This window comes from Odontesthes bonariensis, chromosome 3 (genome assembly GCF_027942865.1).
Source record: "Odontesthes bonariensis isolate fOdoBon6 chromosome 3, fOdoBon6.hap1, whole genome shotgun sequence".
NCBI lineage: Eukaryota > Metazoa > Chordata > Actinopteri > Atheriniformes > Atherinopsidae > Odontesthes > Odontesthes bonariensis.
Window position 1 is genome coordinate 13,833,403 of NC_134508.1, and position 16,010 is coordinate 13,849,412.

General features: G+C 38.9%; 1 protein-coding gene across 4 annotated transcripts in view; it reads right to left on the bottom strand.

Moving 5' to 3' along the window:
* Nucleotides 1-16,010, bottom strand: part of tafa1b (TAFA chemokine like family member 1b) — a 111,742-nt gene that overhangs the window by 9,506 nt on the left and 86,226 nt on the right. For all 4 annotated transcript variants that reach the window (XR_012769479.1, XR_012769480.1, XM_075460412.1 and 1 more), the window contains exon 3: nt 11,919-12,059. Coding sequence is in view for 2 of the 4 variants with exons in the window: in XM_075460412.1 (XP_075316527.1) it covers nt 11,919-12,059 (141 nt within the window). In the remaining 2 variants the exon portion in view is untranslated. The remainder of the gene's footprint in view (nt 1-11,918; nt 12,060-16,010) is intronic.

The window sequence follows — 16,010 nt, forward strand, 5'->3', positions numbered from 1 at the left end:
GGAAATAATCTAGTCCTTTCTCAGTGCACATAAGGCAAAGATCATTTATACAAGCAGTCTAAATAAAAGCGGCATAAATGGGCCTAGAAAGTTTTTGACAAATTTATTGAATGTTTAATATTACATTTTTCTGTGGCGTGTTTACACTTTAGGGAAAGCCATAATACCAGCAAGTTGTTCAACACTCCATAATCTTAATTACTGATTGTTATCAATTATTTTGATTCATAACATGATTGCATGGCTTGTTTAAGACAATATTATGCTGAAGTGTAATGTCCACAATGCCAGCAGTGTCTACATTTCTGCAACTTTCATATACAAGGACATTAACAATGATTAATGACAGTTAAAGTAAGTTATTTTGCATGGGAAACCTTAGAACTTTGAAACAAACTTGCATCTTGGCATTCACATGAAACACATGCTTTGAAACACCTCCAACCTACCCAAGTCTTTTTACATACAGGCCCCACTCACATCCATACAGTCGCAGGACTTCAGTGGGGCCCACAAAATCTGCTGAAGTTCAACTCCACCAAACTCACTGGATTTCAACCCCCACTTTCACCTTCTGTTTGTTTGTGAATGTTTGTTCACTTCTTTATTGGTCTCTGAATGTCTCACCAAAATGTATGTTTTCTACTGCTGATATCAGACGTTTAAAGGGGATAGAGAATCAAAATCGTCTTTTTCACGTTTTTGGTGTTAGTTCTGAGTCTCCCCGCTGTGGGGAGTACACACGAAGTGCCAGCAAATGTCAGAACCTCTGTTTCAAGTTCTCCCCTTTTTTGAATAGCCCCCAGAATATCCCCCAATCCGTTTTTGTGAAAAAGTGACGTCACTTTTTCAGCAATCGCCCCCCAAGTCCACAACCACCCCCTTTCAGACACGCCCCTTCGGCGAGAAACAGGAACTGGTGTGCCGTCCAAGGCTGATAAAGCGGACTACGATCGTTACATATTCTTCCCCTGGAAAGCAATGTTCGCGATCAATGGTATCTCTGCCTGTATGAGATGCACTTTCTAAAAAGACTTGCTGCAAATATGTGCACTGTCAGCCGGAGCTTTCAACAAATAGAACCACTTCTAAAGGTTTAGTTCTCTCCATCATTATCATGTGTCGAGTCTTTATATCTGTGGTAAGAGCTGCCTCAACTCACAAGCAGACAGAGGTTGCATCACAACATGTTGGAAGAGCCAGAGCTGTCAAAACCCTCGAACCTCTTGTCATTTTATCGACATTTGCAATGTTGGAGTGCATGACCCCAAAGGTCCAGTTAAAAATGGACCAGTGCATGGCATAGTTATTGATTTCTCTAGTGACAATACAGTTGTATTATATCTTTATTTTATAAAAATTGTGAATATAGGATTCATTCTTGTTTAATTAACCCTCACAACTCTTTAGCATAAAAGTAAAACATCCAACTGGAAACAGTGCTATTTTTTATTATACTCCTCATTATGATTTGGCAAGATCAAAGATGGGTTACTGGTTCTATGACAAACTGCAATGTGTAAGCCAAGAAATGTCATCATCCACACACTGTAAACTAGAACTGGGCTGCAGAGATGTGTTCAAAAATATATTTGATAGCACAGACCAGCTGATGCAAAGTCCACTATCTTTAAAAACTCACTTTGTCACACCCCTGATTCATATCTTGACAGCCACCCATCTTTTACTGAAAGTAGAATTTTAATTAGCAGTGAGTGATATATTTGAACTTTGCCTTGAGATAGATTTGTCATATTATGTGGAAGACATCAAGGCTATCTCTGAAAACTTGACAACCCACTGTGAATGACAGATCTTTTCTTATGGGAATGAATATAAAAAAAAAAGACAGTGGAGCCCAATGGGAAAAGTAAGACTGTGTACATGGCTGAAACCGGACCAGGACATTTGGCTTTCACCTTGATCACTGGAGAAGAGCCATCTCTCGGCTGGGATCCATGCATCACTCACTGGTGACCACTGACCTCCAATAGTCTTTTTACTTAACTACTCCCTGTGCAATCGTCAGCACATGGGTATGACCTTTGGTTCAACATCAACAAATTTTACTCCTCTGCTGTGTCTCCTCTGTGGGAAGGAGGCCCTGCACTGGACCAGTCTTTACTCCCTTTTCAGGCTGACTATTTATTTCAAGGTTCATCTGCATATATGATGAAAGCCTATGATTTAATTCGGGAACACCAACTAACACTAACACAGTCCTCACATTACTATAAAGTAGCAGACTGTCAAAAATGACAGATTGACTTGAAGTAATCAGCAAACAAGGCAAGGAAGAGTGTCGGATTCAAGATGTTAGCCATGTAACAAGCTGGACTCTGTAGCTTTGATGGACAAACAGCCAAGACTGGGACTTGAACTGATTGAAAAACATGAAGCAATGGACCTTTTTACAAGTGCATCTGTCAGATCACTGGTGAGCAGGTTCTGTGATGGATTGAACTCACTGACATGTCCCTGCCAGGTAGCAGAATGTTTCAACACCTTGACGAATGAGGAAGAGAATTGATCTCCATTTGTGTCAAAATGTGAATACATGTCTGTGTGCTCAATGAATAGTTAATGTTTTTTAACTTGGAGAGGCCGCACAGTGCTTGCCTGACTCTAAACTAATCACGTCACACGTTATCCAGCGACGTCAGCTATTGTGTCTGCCTTCCAATGGGTCACTTTTATCACATTCTGTCAATATCTGAAGCAGAAAGCAACAAGGCTTTAAATTCTTACACCATTTTTGAGCTTAAATTTACTGTCTGTGATCGATGCCATTCATAACTCAGCTGTAAACAATCATTTTCACCTCTTATCTTTCACAGATACATCAAGTTTTGTGGATGTTTGTTTCTTAATCTGTATCTGATCACTTTACATCGATTATTTACAAGTGCCTCATTCATTCAGTTTTTTTTAAATATCAGGCAATCCATCAGTCATTTACTTAATGAAGCCTGCAAGTCTATCAAATGATCTCCAATTCACTTTACTTGAAGATTTACACTGAACTGACTTAAAAAGAGAAGCATTTCCATCTTAATGAGACAGAGGTAGGAGTGCAAGTACTCTGCAATAGCAATAAAGTAGTGGAAGGGTCACAGGAGCATGGAGAAAATTAAGCAAGTGTATAATTACAGGAGGACCGAGACTTGTACCCCTGAACTAGGGGTCAGATTCAGAGAGTCATTATTCTGCGTTAATCTTTGCCTGTCTTAGGAAAGAGAGAACCAGGGTTTGATTAGCAATTCAGAAAATATTGTTTGGCTTCATAATCACACAGCTTTCCTGAATTTGTGAATTTGTAATGGTCACCCCAGCACCTGCAGACTTGAGGAAGAGCCCCTGTGTTTTCATACGGTTATTTTCAATGTGGTTTTAATTCAAATTAATTCTTAAAAATGTCACAAAGGGGCTTTCCTCAGATTCATTAATTACGGTCCAAAAATGTTGGGATACTGCAATGATTTGGAAATCTCATAGACCTCTCATAGATTTAATTAATAACGGAGCATAAAGACATATGAAATGTTAAAAATATATATATATTTTTTTACTATTTCATAAAAATGATAAGCTCATATTGAATTGGATGGCAGCAACACATCTCAAAACAGTTGGGAAAGCAACAAAAGACTGGAAAGGTAAGTGATAGTAAAAAAGGAACAGCTGGAGGAACCTGTACAAATTGTGGAATTTATTTCAGATTCCTTTTTCTCAGTGTTGCAAAGACTTTGCAAGGAACACATCCAGAAATCACTGAGTGCGAAAACAGTTCATCGTGCCATCCAAAAAAAGCAGGTTAAAGCTCTATCAGGCAAAGGAAAAGCCATACGTGAACATAATCCAGAAACTGTTGTCTTCCCTTGGCCAAAGCTGTTTTAAAATGTATGTAGACTAAGTGGAAAACTGTTCTGTGGTCAGATGAATCAACATTTGGAAATCAATGACATTGCATCCTCTGGACTAAAGAGGAAAGGGACCGCTTCGTTTCAGCACTTCTTCAGCTGCATCTCTGATGGTATGCAGGTGCATTGGTGCCTAAGGGACTGACAACTTATACATCTGGAGCAGTACCATCAATTTTCAAAAGTATATGCAGGTTTCAGAGCAACAATACAATACAGAACATATGTTTTTTTCAGGGAACGCTTTACACATTTAAACAAGACAACTTTAAACAACATATTGCATATTACTACAGCAAGGCTTTGCAGTAGAAGAGTCCAAGTGCTGGACTGACTTGCCAGCAGTCCGGACCTTTCACCTACTAAAACAATTTGGCGCATCATGAAATGCAAATTATAACAAAGATGATCTGTTGAGCAGCAGGATCCTATATCTGACAAGAATGGGACAACATTCCTCTACCAAAGGTCCAGCAACTGCGCACCTTAGTTCCTTGATGTTTACAGACTGTTTTTAAAAGAAGAGGGGGTGCTGCACAGTGGTAAATGCTGTCCCAATTATTATTCAAATTTTTTTTTTTTAGATGAGTTGCTACCGAACTGAGATAATTTTTTGGGTAAGGCTATTTGCACCCCTGGTACAATTAGCACTGTATGCTGATTGTACCCTGGTGCAAATAGAAGTGAATGCTATTCGTACCCCGGTGCACTCAGCAATGTGTTCTATTGATACCCCATCTGGTGCAATTAGAAGTGTATGCTATTTGTACCCTGGTGCAATTAGAAGTGTATGCACCGGGGTAACTTCAAATAGTTTAGCCTCTCCAAAACCGGCGCCAAAATGCCCCTGACCAGGGCTCTACGCTAACTTTTTTTCCAGGAGCACTCGTGCACCTAAATTAAAAAAAAAATACCTCTCTTCCTCTACACATATTTGATCTTGATCGCGAAAATGGAAACATTTCTCAAAACATGGACTTTCTATCCAAACGTGAGGTGATCAATAAAGGGTTACCAATGCCGGAGGTCCAAGGTATATGCTTCAAGCAACAGGGCATAAGATATCTCGATCTACTACTCGCATTCAAATTGAACCCAAGGATGATTATGAAAAAATAAACTGAAATGGCAGCTAAAGTTTTGTTTCATGGTTGCTTTGGTTATATAGCTAATAATCATAACGAAAAATGGGAGAGGTGATTTAGCATGAAATGATAGCTAGTTGAACCACTGTCTCCCATATGGAGGATTATGTTGCTATCCATTAAGCCAGAGATGTCCTCAGCTAAGAGTTAAGAAAGACATCTATATTTCAATTTAAAAAGATATTAGTGCCATCAGAATTCTTCGCTTTCTGATGATGAAAAAAACGAATGTCCGCAATGGCCTTTGTGCTTACGAGCAAGCTGTTTTTGGTGATAATTCACTGGGTGTGAAGAATCACAGATCTATAAAGAACCTTCTTTATAGATCAGTGGTGTGAATAGTGTAAGGCTATTGTACCAGGGGTACTAATAGACATTCAGAATAATGTATGCTATTTATTGCAAAGTGTGCTATTTACACCCTGGTGCACTAGCTAATTGTTGCAATCAAAACTTCCGTTTGAGAACTGAATTGTTTTTCAAATTGCGCGCCTTCTCTGCAGAGACGTTGGTATGCGCACTATCACTTCTCACTGCCAAAACGCATCGGGCAAGAATCGAACCCGAGACTCCTGTATCTTTACCCAAATCGCTTACCACTACGATAGTTGATCCTATAACATATCCGTGGTGTGCAGGTAACTTTATAGTTATTATGGCTGAACGTCATGATCGCGAAATTTCTAAAAACTAACAAACTGACGGTTGTAATGTGTTCACTGAACATCGATTATGAAAATAAAACACAATGTTTCCATCTAGTTTTTAATTGGTACAGATATTAGTGCCGAAACCTAGCAGTATTCTTCACTTTCTGATGACGAAAAAACGTATGTCCGCCATGTTTTTTTTGTGCAAGCCAGCAGCTTTTATTTTGGTGTTATGTCACGGGGTGTGAATAGCTCAGCTGTGTGGCCAAGGCTATTTGTACCAGGGGTGCAAATAGACACTACGTAATTTTTTTCATGAAATGTTGAAATAGCACCCTTTCAACATTTGATGAGTTTTCCATGTTCTGTTTTAAAAAAAAAATTGGTTTATCCATCCATTTTCTATATGCACTTAAGCCAAAAAAGGTCGCTTGTCCATCACAGGGCCACATACAGACAAACAACCATACACAGTCACACTTCTAGGGTCAATTTAGAGTTATCAATTAACCTAACGTGAGGTGACAGTGTTAACCACCACAACACCATGAAGCCTTAATTGGTTCATGAGATTAGAAAACGAGTGCATAAAGTTTTTATTGACATTTTTACACAGTCTACAGTAAATTGCATATAATATCTGAAATGTTTGATTTTTTTTAAAAAAAATTTAATTTTTAAAACATGCATGTGTGTTCATTTGAGCATCAATGAACATAAAAGCCTAATGTGACTCAATGTGTACGTGAATGCCTGTTTGGACAAATAATGTATTTTTCTCTTGTGAGGTTTCTTTTCTTATGTGGGCAGGAGCAGCAGCAGCTCCCACACAGCTGACAATGAAGTAAGGATATTTCTATACTTTGATATGCCAACTGCAGACATGTTAGTGGGAGCAAAAGTCTTCGCTGTTGTGCAAAAGAATAGATGCAAGGAATTTAAAAAGACAGCGCTGTAAAGAAGTAAATGTGATGTGACGTAGATGAACATGAAAGCATGCCACATAATAATCTACAGATTCGTCAGAGACACAAACATTCTTCTTATCCATCAGATATGTTTTTATTCACAAAACACATAAAGAGGATGATGGGCTGTCTTGAATAGTTTCAAATATTCTTCATGACCCTTCCTTGAAGATTTGGGAGGTGGGACAGTACTTGAGACTCACCACTTTACTCCCATTTCCCTCCTCCAGATATATCTCAAAGCAACATCAAAACCAGTCATGCTCTGCTATGTACATCCACGGTACAACAAAAGGGTTAATTTCCCATCACTGATCAGCAGTGAGTGGGCAACTGTGTGTCTCTTGATGAAAGAGTTTACTAAGGAAGCGGCAACATGACAACACAAAGTGGTCACATGTGTATATATTAAGGCATCCTCATGCATGTGCACGTATGTCCGTACTGAGGCTCAGAGCTTACATGTCTCATACACTGGGATAAAGGCAGTGGTGCAGTGATGAGTGCCTAAGCTGAGAATTGGTCCAGCGAGGCTCGAGTGATATTAGCATCTGACTTGTTGAAAGGGTTGCTCTTCACTTGGAGCCTCGTTGGCCCTGACATAACTGGGACATAATTCTTCTTGTCAAAGCTGATAATCAAGTCCCACTATGAAGATAATCTGACAGCAGACCCCCACTGAGTATGACGCCTCATAAGGGAAGCTGTCGTCACAGCGCTGTGTAATACTAACAGCCAAAGCAGTTACCACTAGGAAGTGAAAAAAACCCATGTGGCTTGTCTCCACAAGTCAGTAAACACTCAACAATGAGACTGATCTTCAGTGTGCTTTGATGTCGGAGTTTGAAGCTAATGACCAATAATGGAGCACATAAGGGAGACTGCCAGTTTCTGCAAACTTTCCTAAAGATTAAGGAGTGTTCATTCCTCCAGGCTCTGTATGTGTCCAAATCAAATGACCTATGATCTTCTTTTGATTTGTTACGTCAGTGTGCTGGCTATTTATGTAGAATTTTTTTTTTGGATACAAAACCTGTGTTTGATACTGTAGCAGCAGGTTCCCCCCCAGGGGTTGGTGAGATGAGCTATGCTGCAGCATCGTTCCTCATCTGGACGGAACATTAATAATCGGGGAACCTGGGGAGAAAGCTCCATCTGAGCAAGGATAGTGCACTGCAGAAGGGACAGACCACTGACTCCACAAGTATATAATTCCTCAAATAGTGCAAAGCCAGCCCGTGGGGCTCAGGTGGCAAACACACAACTGTCAGGTGTAGCTTTGAAATGACCCTCCATTTTGTCTTTGTATATCTTCACACTCAGAGAAAAGATCCCTTAATTAACAGTGTGTGTTTGGAATATCTGACACTCCTGACTACAAAGAGTTGTGTAAAGATTTTTATCTGCCCTTTAGCCCCAGATGAGAGTTGAACAAATGACAAAGAGCTTGATTCGATTCAAGCACATGCAAATGATCCATGTAGGAATGTAAAAGGCCTGACTAAAATGAGTAAAATATATCAAGTCAATATAACTCTAAAGTGGCAGTGGTGCTAAATAATATAGCAGTGCTGCTCAGTGACTTTTCAGTGACTCATTTCTATTACTATCACCTCTTATTTCACAAGTACTTTTTAATTAGTGCACTGACAAAAAGGATTCTGTCATTATGCATGTTTACATGACACTGGAAAAAATTATATATTGTTTCAGTCCAATCCCAATTTGTAAACGCTTCAGGCTGAATGAAATTGTATGAAATCATGCTTCTCGAAAACAGACTAAGACACCCAAGCAAAGCGAATGTAGCAGAATTTACTTCTGCATATACACTCAACTAATTCCAGCTTTTTGCATCTTTTTCTCCAAACAGTAAGATGTAAGTGTATATTAACACTGCTAAATTCCAGAGAAAACTCTGTCATTCACATAATTTTCCATTTCTTTTCAGTTTCTGTTATTAGATGGCTAAACGTTAGAAATTGTGACTGAAAATCCACTCATTAAGACATTAAGAGCATTTCCATACTGTATAAACATAGCGTCACCTGACAAAATCACCATTCAGGTGATTTAAAGACTGTGGCTGTACAGTGGATTTGGGTATTCTTACATGTACAATGAGCTGATCCACAGAGAAAGTTAGAAGCAGCAGAATGTCTTGAACAAATCAGACATAATTCAGTCAAATTACTCAATAAATATACAAATAAATTTTTTGTTTGCATTCAGCTAACACTTGTCATCTTCAGGTCAGAAATACAATTTGAATATGCAGATAAGAAAATGTCTGACTGATTATTAAGCAGGCCATATCCATTCCTCGGGTGTCAAATAAGGGCATTCTGTCAAAAGTATCCCTGAGATACAAACAAAGTGTCTTTGGACAGTGGTGTAATGACATACTGGTTGTGTCAATATTGGACTGCCAACACAGACAAAGTTGTATTGGAGTGTAATTATGAACAAGTATTAAGATCCATACAAAGTGGAGATGGGGGAAAGTCCGAGGACCCATGAAAATAGACTAGATTTCAAGACCACCATTTAAAACTTTTTTCATTCATTAAATGTTTACTTTTGATTCACTTGATGTTTCACAGAAACACAACTGAGTTAGGCTCTGGCATCACAATGCACTTTTGGTTAGGGTTAGGAACTAAAACTACTTAAGGTAGATTAAGATTGTGAGTGTGTTTAAAATAGAAGTTGGTTAATGACATGCTTCGCAATGTTTATCCAGCCCGTGGAAAACAAAGGCCACAAACTGCATTGATATGTGACACCGATGTGTTTAGACTAAATAGAAGCATCTGACTGAGAGTGGTCTCAAGAAAGACACAATCTGTGTGAATATAAGAGCAGTTTAAACTTCTTGGTGCTGTGGAGGAGTTGTTGTAATTCATTCTCTAAGGTACTTTGGAATGTCGGCTGTGGCTAACCAACCTTGTAAGCTCACTGAGCAGGCCTGTCTGCATCCGTCTCCACATTTCTTATAATGAAGATATTTTGGTGTCATTTTTTTGCAAGAGAGTAGTCAGGGAGATGACTTTGATCTTAGCTGAAGGTGGAGGTGAAAGGACCGAGGGTGAGGAGTTATAAATGAGCTCCATAGAGTGAAGGGGCATCACATTTCTGTCTCAGTAGACTTGTGACTTCCTGTCAGGATTTTCTTCTTTCATTTTTCAAATCGTCTTTCTCTGATTGTTTTTTTCAGCTGAGTTAATTCAGGTGCACTCGCCTGAAGCTTCCCTGACTCTTTATTAGTTATTCATTTCCATCAGCCTGAGATGCCGTGAGCAATGTGATCCGCAAGATGCTGCCTCTTCGGGTGTTCAACAGCTGAACTTGCTCATCTTCTGTCTCCCATGATGCTCAGAAGCACAACACTACATGGTTCTTCATGCTCGGATGCGTTTTTGTTGGAAGAAATATCAAACAGACAACAGGAAATGTCATATTTAAATATGCTGTGCTTCTTTGTCTGAAATGTAGTTTTGGGCTGTAAATGGGTTGTTTAAACTTGAAGGTAAACCCAACATCGAAGCATCTTTTATTTCTAATATTTAATGAACAGTAACAGATGGTTTTTTTTGTTTGTTTTTTTTACTTTAACCTGCTGCAGGCTGTCGTTTTCAAAAGAATCTTTCAGTATTTTGAAATTGAAGTTATCTGAGATAGAGCTAGACTCTGTTTTCTGAATTTGGAAAATCTAACAAGTGATGAGAGGCTTTTGACAATTGCAGGTTTATTTAGAGATAAAGCTGACTTTTCTACAAATGTAGATGTGTATGCACATCCCCACAGGTGGGAGGCATAGACAGGAATAGTTACAGAAAAAGTGGCTATTCCAGCACTGACAACTACTGCCTACATTATAGCAAATCAAACCCAGAAAAATTAGTATTGAGCCAACAAAAAGAAAGTTTACATAAAGTCTGCAATTGAATAGGTGAAAACCTGGCTTTTTCAATGTTTTCTCATTGAATTGTGGTGTTACACTCACTGTGTTAACGTTTAATGTTATATCTATTCTTTAGCATGCTGCTCACTTTATTTTCATGTAATATCAAAATCTGTTGTTATGGTTGAATAGATTTTGTAGGCCATCAACATTTTTGATTATCTGTGCTCATTTGCTTGGGTTTGTACATCTGACCAATAGTGCTCTGTTGACATGACTTCCTCAGAGCAAGGGCTCCCAGACTCTTCAGCTTCTGACCCATGAAATAACGAAATAATAGTGACAGAGACTGGAGACCTCCACTGTCGCTGATTTAGGTAAACCTAAACCTATAATAAGCCAATTAAAACAAGAGGACTATTTTTTAAATCTATTTATGACTCTTTTTAAAAAAAAAAATCTAGTGTAACAATCATATAAAAATATTTCAATTGTTTTTAAATTGAATTGATTCATTTTTCAAACTAATTTGATATCTGGATACTTTCTCCAGACTTGGGATCCTGACATCAACTTATGGAACCACTAATTTATTGTAACAAAGGTGATGCTTCTGGAAAGATAGGCTGCACAAGGATTTTCTAAATGTTCACTTTTTTTAAACTCAAAAATTAGATTCTGCTGTACTGGTGACATGTCACAATTAGATGTCACAAACCAAATATGAGACAGCTTAAGCATCTACTCTAACTTATGGGTGAACACGAATAAAACAACAAAAAAAATGAGTATGGACAGTTTTGGATTACACCGCCTTCTTCCCAATAACTTCATTGCAGAAACTGCAAATACATGCAGAAGCTCAAGTTTTATCTGAGCAGAAAAGCATTTTGTTGGCTGTGTTAGATTAAAGTCACACTTCAAAAGATGCACATAATCAGCCCATTAACCTATGTTTACAGTCAATTAAAAAAACAAAAAACATGCAAAATATGCTCAGTATCACCATTTTTAACATTTATTCCATACCTCTAACCTCCATTCATTTTCATACCTTTTCTGTATGGAACCCCTGATTGTCGGTGACTGCATTTTATATCAACTAGTCATTTTAAAAAACTAGTCAGTTCAGAGCACATGTGCTCTGTACATCTGGCTTGCCAACTGTACAATTTTCACAATAATAATGTGAATTCTATCAGAGTCTGCACACACAAACAGACTGTATTGTCAGGGGTATATAAGTAATCATTGTTCTTTTTTCCACTAATAACAGAACATAGTCATAGTGGTCGACAGCTGCATTTTATCAAAACATGAAATATTCTCACCATCCACACAGGAGGGTTTGTTGCGTGTCGTCCCAGCCACTTTCCCAGGTAAACAGGAGCACTTGACTGTCTGAGAGCGCTCCTCAATACGATTCTTGTTACAGCACCGGTGGGCAGCAATCACCTCGCATGTTCCACCCTCTGTGGAGAGATATACAGAAACAGATCTATGTTAAATAAATGTGAGGGCTGAAAATGAAACGTGTCATGAAAACATGAAAGTGGGCTGTAGGTTTTAATTTTATCTCTGTGTATCATTTTAAAAGGAAAAATTTCAGCGAGCAGCCACAATGGGAAGGAACCATGGCCATAGCGAAACTCAACTACTGCTTATAATTTCATGTGAGGCAAGAAGCGGTACAATCATTGGGCACTTACAATGTAAATATGTGTAACAAATTGGCCCTCAAGGAATCTCAATTATGTTATCCAATTGCCTCTCACTCAGGGCAGGCGGTCCCCACTCCATACCAATCAGCTCATGATGACTATCAGGATGAACATCACACACTCCATCTCTGCATTTCTGTCTTTCATATGTATCAATGAGACCAAAAAAGAATAAATCGTTTGTCTCAGCAGTGAAGACCACACAGTCATAATGACTTTGATAGCCGACACATTTGAGTCTTATGACTGTGCAAACACAATCAGAGACTACACCACACTGAAGCATTAATTTGAAAGTATAACTGACATCAGAGACCATGGAATAGAATATGCCCCAGTTTGACAAAGGAGAATGTCAAAAAAATTCAGCCATGAGAGAAGTTGGTATGTGCCAGTGGCGGTAGTGGGTCAAAATAACAATAGAGAGGATTGCCCAGGGGAGGGTGGTGGGTTGATAGAGCTGAGGGACACCCTGAAATGAGTGAGACGGCCAGCAGGAGAGAACTAGAGGACAAGGTGTGTCTGGCTGCCAGGACTGGCCATGCCATGAGTAATGAGGGAGCCACTGGAAGTGCCCCCTTCACACAATTATAAAGCGTGGGGCTAATGCAGCCAGCGGAGCTACAGGAGAAAGGCCCTCCATCACCGCTCTCCCCCATCCTTAGGCCCCGGGAAAAACTCTTTATCTTCCTATGACAGCCACAGCAACAGACACAAGCGTCCAACAATTAAACTGGAGCTCATCCCAGGACAGGAGAGAGGATACAAAATGAGGGTTTAACTTGATCTCTCCCATATACAGGCTGGAGAGCAGATAGTCACAACCAAATGCCACACTTTGCCCGGTTTTTGCATTATCTTATTTGGCTATACAAAGTTCTCAACAGGACTTGAGAAGAGGAAGGAGGGATGATAAATGTTATTTTTTTCCGGCATTGCAAGAACTTGTGCGCTTTTCTCCAGCTGGGTAGTTGTGCAAATGTTTAAAATGGCTTGGGTGAAGAACGACTGAAGTGAGCACCCGTTAGTCTAGACAGGTTAGGCAACAGTTTTCTTCTTCCATTCTCATCAATATCTGTCTTGGCGAGACCAAAGTCAAAGGAGTTCTGGATTAAAAGGCAAACATTTGCAGTCCTGCTGGACTCAGCTGTCTTGCAGTATTAATGTCACTCTCTCAACACTGTTGTTAGATATTTCTGGATGGGGGGAGGCAGAACACGGACTATAAAAATGGGATGAAAAGTCCCTTGAGTGTGCTAAAACCTTAACTCACACAATGTGTTTAATATTTTACTGTCAGCTTCCTGACCTGCAGACTTACTTTCCATGCATGCATGTTTTAAGTTGAAACATCTCTAAATATGTGAGAACTTTATGTTTCAAATTGTTGAACTGGACTGAATCCCCTTTGAAAACATCCAGTGTCTGATCTGAAAGTTGGCCCTGCAGAGCTTTAACTAACAAATATCTGCCCAGGGATATCATAAATAAACATAAATTCTACCATATTTATATTTCTTGTTTGATATTGATGTGACTTTAGATTTGAAGATAATAATCCAAATGTATCGAACACCTACATGATCCTTTTTCATTACATTAAGAAACTTGAGCAGCAACAAGAGGAAAGAACAGCTCTGTGAGATCACACGACAGTATAGAATCAAGGGCAGCTACATGAACTGCACAATTTAGCAAAGCAACAGAACCAAAGTTGCAGTCACATAAGTAGCCTTAAAAGGCTCTGTTAAGCATAGAAATCAGTTAGAATGGGAATCACTTAGTATGGGAATTTGAGTCTCCAGTCTGGGGTACTATGTAATGTGTCTCCTGGAGTGTTAATCTAAAAGGATTTTCTGATGGGATATATTCAACAGAATGAACAAATTCCCTTTAGGATTGTTTGGATTGGGAGGGGGGGCGGGTATATGTGCAGATGGTAAATGTCCTTCCTACAAATGTAACAGTTAAGTGAAAATAAAGACTGGATTGTTACAAAGTTGTAACAGTGTCACTCTGTCCTCACCCTAACAATAGCATGTCCAAACAACAGATTCAAGTTAGCAGCTAGGCTATGTGGCAGGCTTCAGTGTGATCCATTATTACAACTAGAAACCATAGTTTCTGGAAAGATTACAGTACTCCATACTATCAGGTACCTGGGGTTGGCATGTTGTTGTTTTACACTGAGCAGTACTGAGCCCAGTCCATAGTCTGTTGTATGTGTCCAGGACAGCGTTTGATGTATGCTTGGCTGGCATCTGTGAACCAGTAAAGTCACTGATTGAAAGAGAACAGAGTGATTTCTTCTTCCTGCTTTGTTTGACAATTGGAAAACAATAAACAAAGCGGCATAAATGTGTGTGTATTGTACATTTGATATAGTTATACTTTTGTAACTTTTATAATATTTATACTGGCAACAAAGTGAGGATGCAATAATGAGACAATAAAAGACAATAATGCACTTAATGTCCTGATATAAAATCAGCTCAGAGGTTGTAGTTTCCCACAGTGAAAAGATTTAAAAAATGTTAACGCACACTATCAAGAGGGAAGGACAATGCTCAAAATAACTGACAAACCTGCAGGCTTACCCCAGCATTAGACATCTGGCTTCAGCTGGCTGTAGACATTTAAGCAATGATGAGGGGAACTTGAGTGTTTTACTTGAACTAATGCAGTGTACCACCGGTTTAGACTGAACAATGAGGAAAGGCATCATTAGGGGATGTTCACTTTGTATCGTTCAGTTTGGTGCATATAATCCAACCAGGGAACAATTTATTCTAATCACATTTTTTTCATAATAAGGTCAAGATTTGGCCAAACAAAATATTGAGTTTACATACACTGACAATTACACAGTAAAAATCTAAATGTCATTTGAGGTCATTTAAAAACAGACAATGGTTGTGAAATAAACCGATTCAAATTAAAACCCATATTATGCTCATGTGGTGTGATCGCCATTTGATTTTGCACCACAAAGTAATTGTAGCCTATAAGACCCATTCAACATTGATAAAACTGTAAATAAAGATGTTATGATAAACAAAATTAAAGATAAAGAATTAGTGTCTTAAATTTATGAGCAAAAATGACTAATTTCAACATAAAATCCCACCGACAGTACAAACATAAAAAATATCCCTTGCACACATACAAACACATGTCAGTGTTTGTACCACTTATGGGGAGATATCCAGCCAGGTGGACCTAAGTTGCAAACCATCTGGTTTGTGTAGGAGTGAGCAGTTTAAATATCTTCACTGGATTACTTTACTGGATCAGTCACTAGAGCCCCTTACATGATAAATGGTTACTTGGAGTAAATATAATCCTATTCAGGTAGTTAGGAGCTTAGGATGGGGTAAATTACTCCTAATTATGTGCAATTTAATTTGAAGCTGTGTGTATTTAAGCATATGACATAATTTTTTTTTTATATATATATTTTCTGCTCAAGTGCACAGTAGTATTTGTGTGTGTGCATTCTGGTGCAATATAGGACAACACCAGCTTTAGACTTAGCTGCAGTCGTGATGGATGTAGTGCTTGGAGCCTGTCAAGCAGCTAAAAGGGTTAAACTAACCCACTGAGATGGAGTGGGTGACTGTGCACTCTAGCCTTTGGTGAGGAAAGGTGAAGGGCATCGATGGGACCATCGACTGGTCATTTTTCTCTCAGCAGCCAACAGTG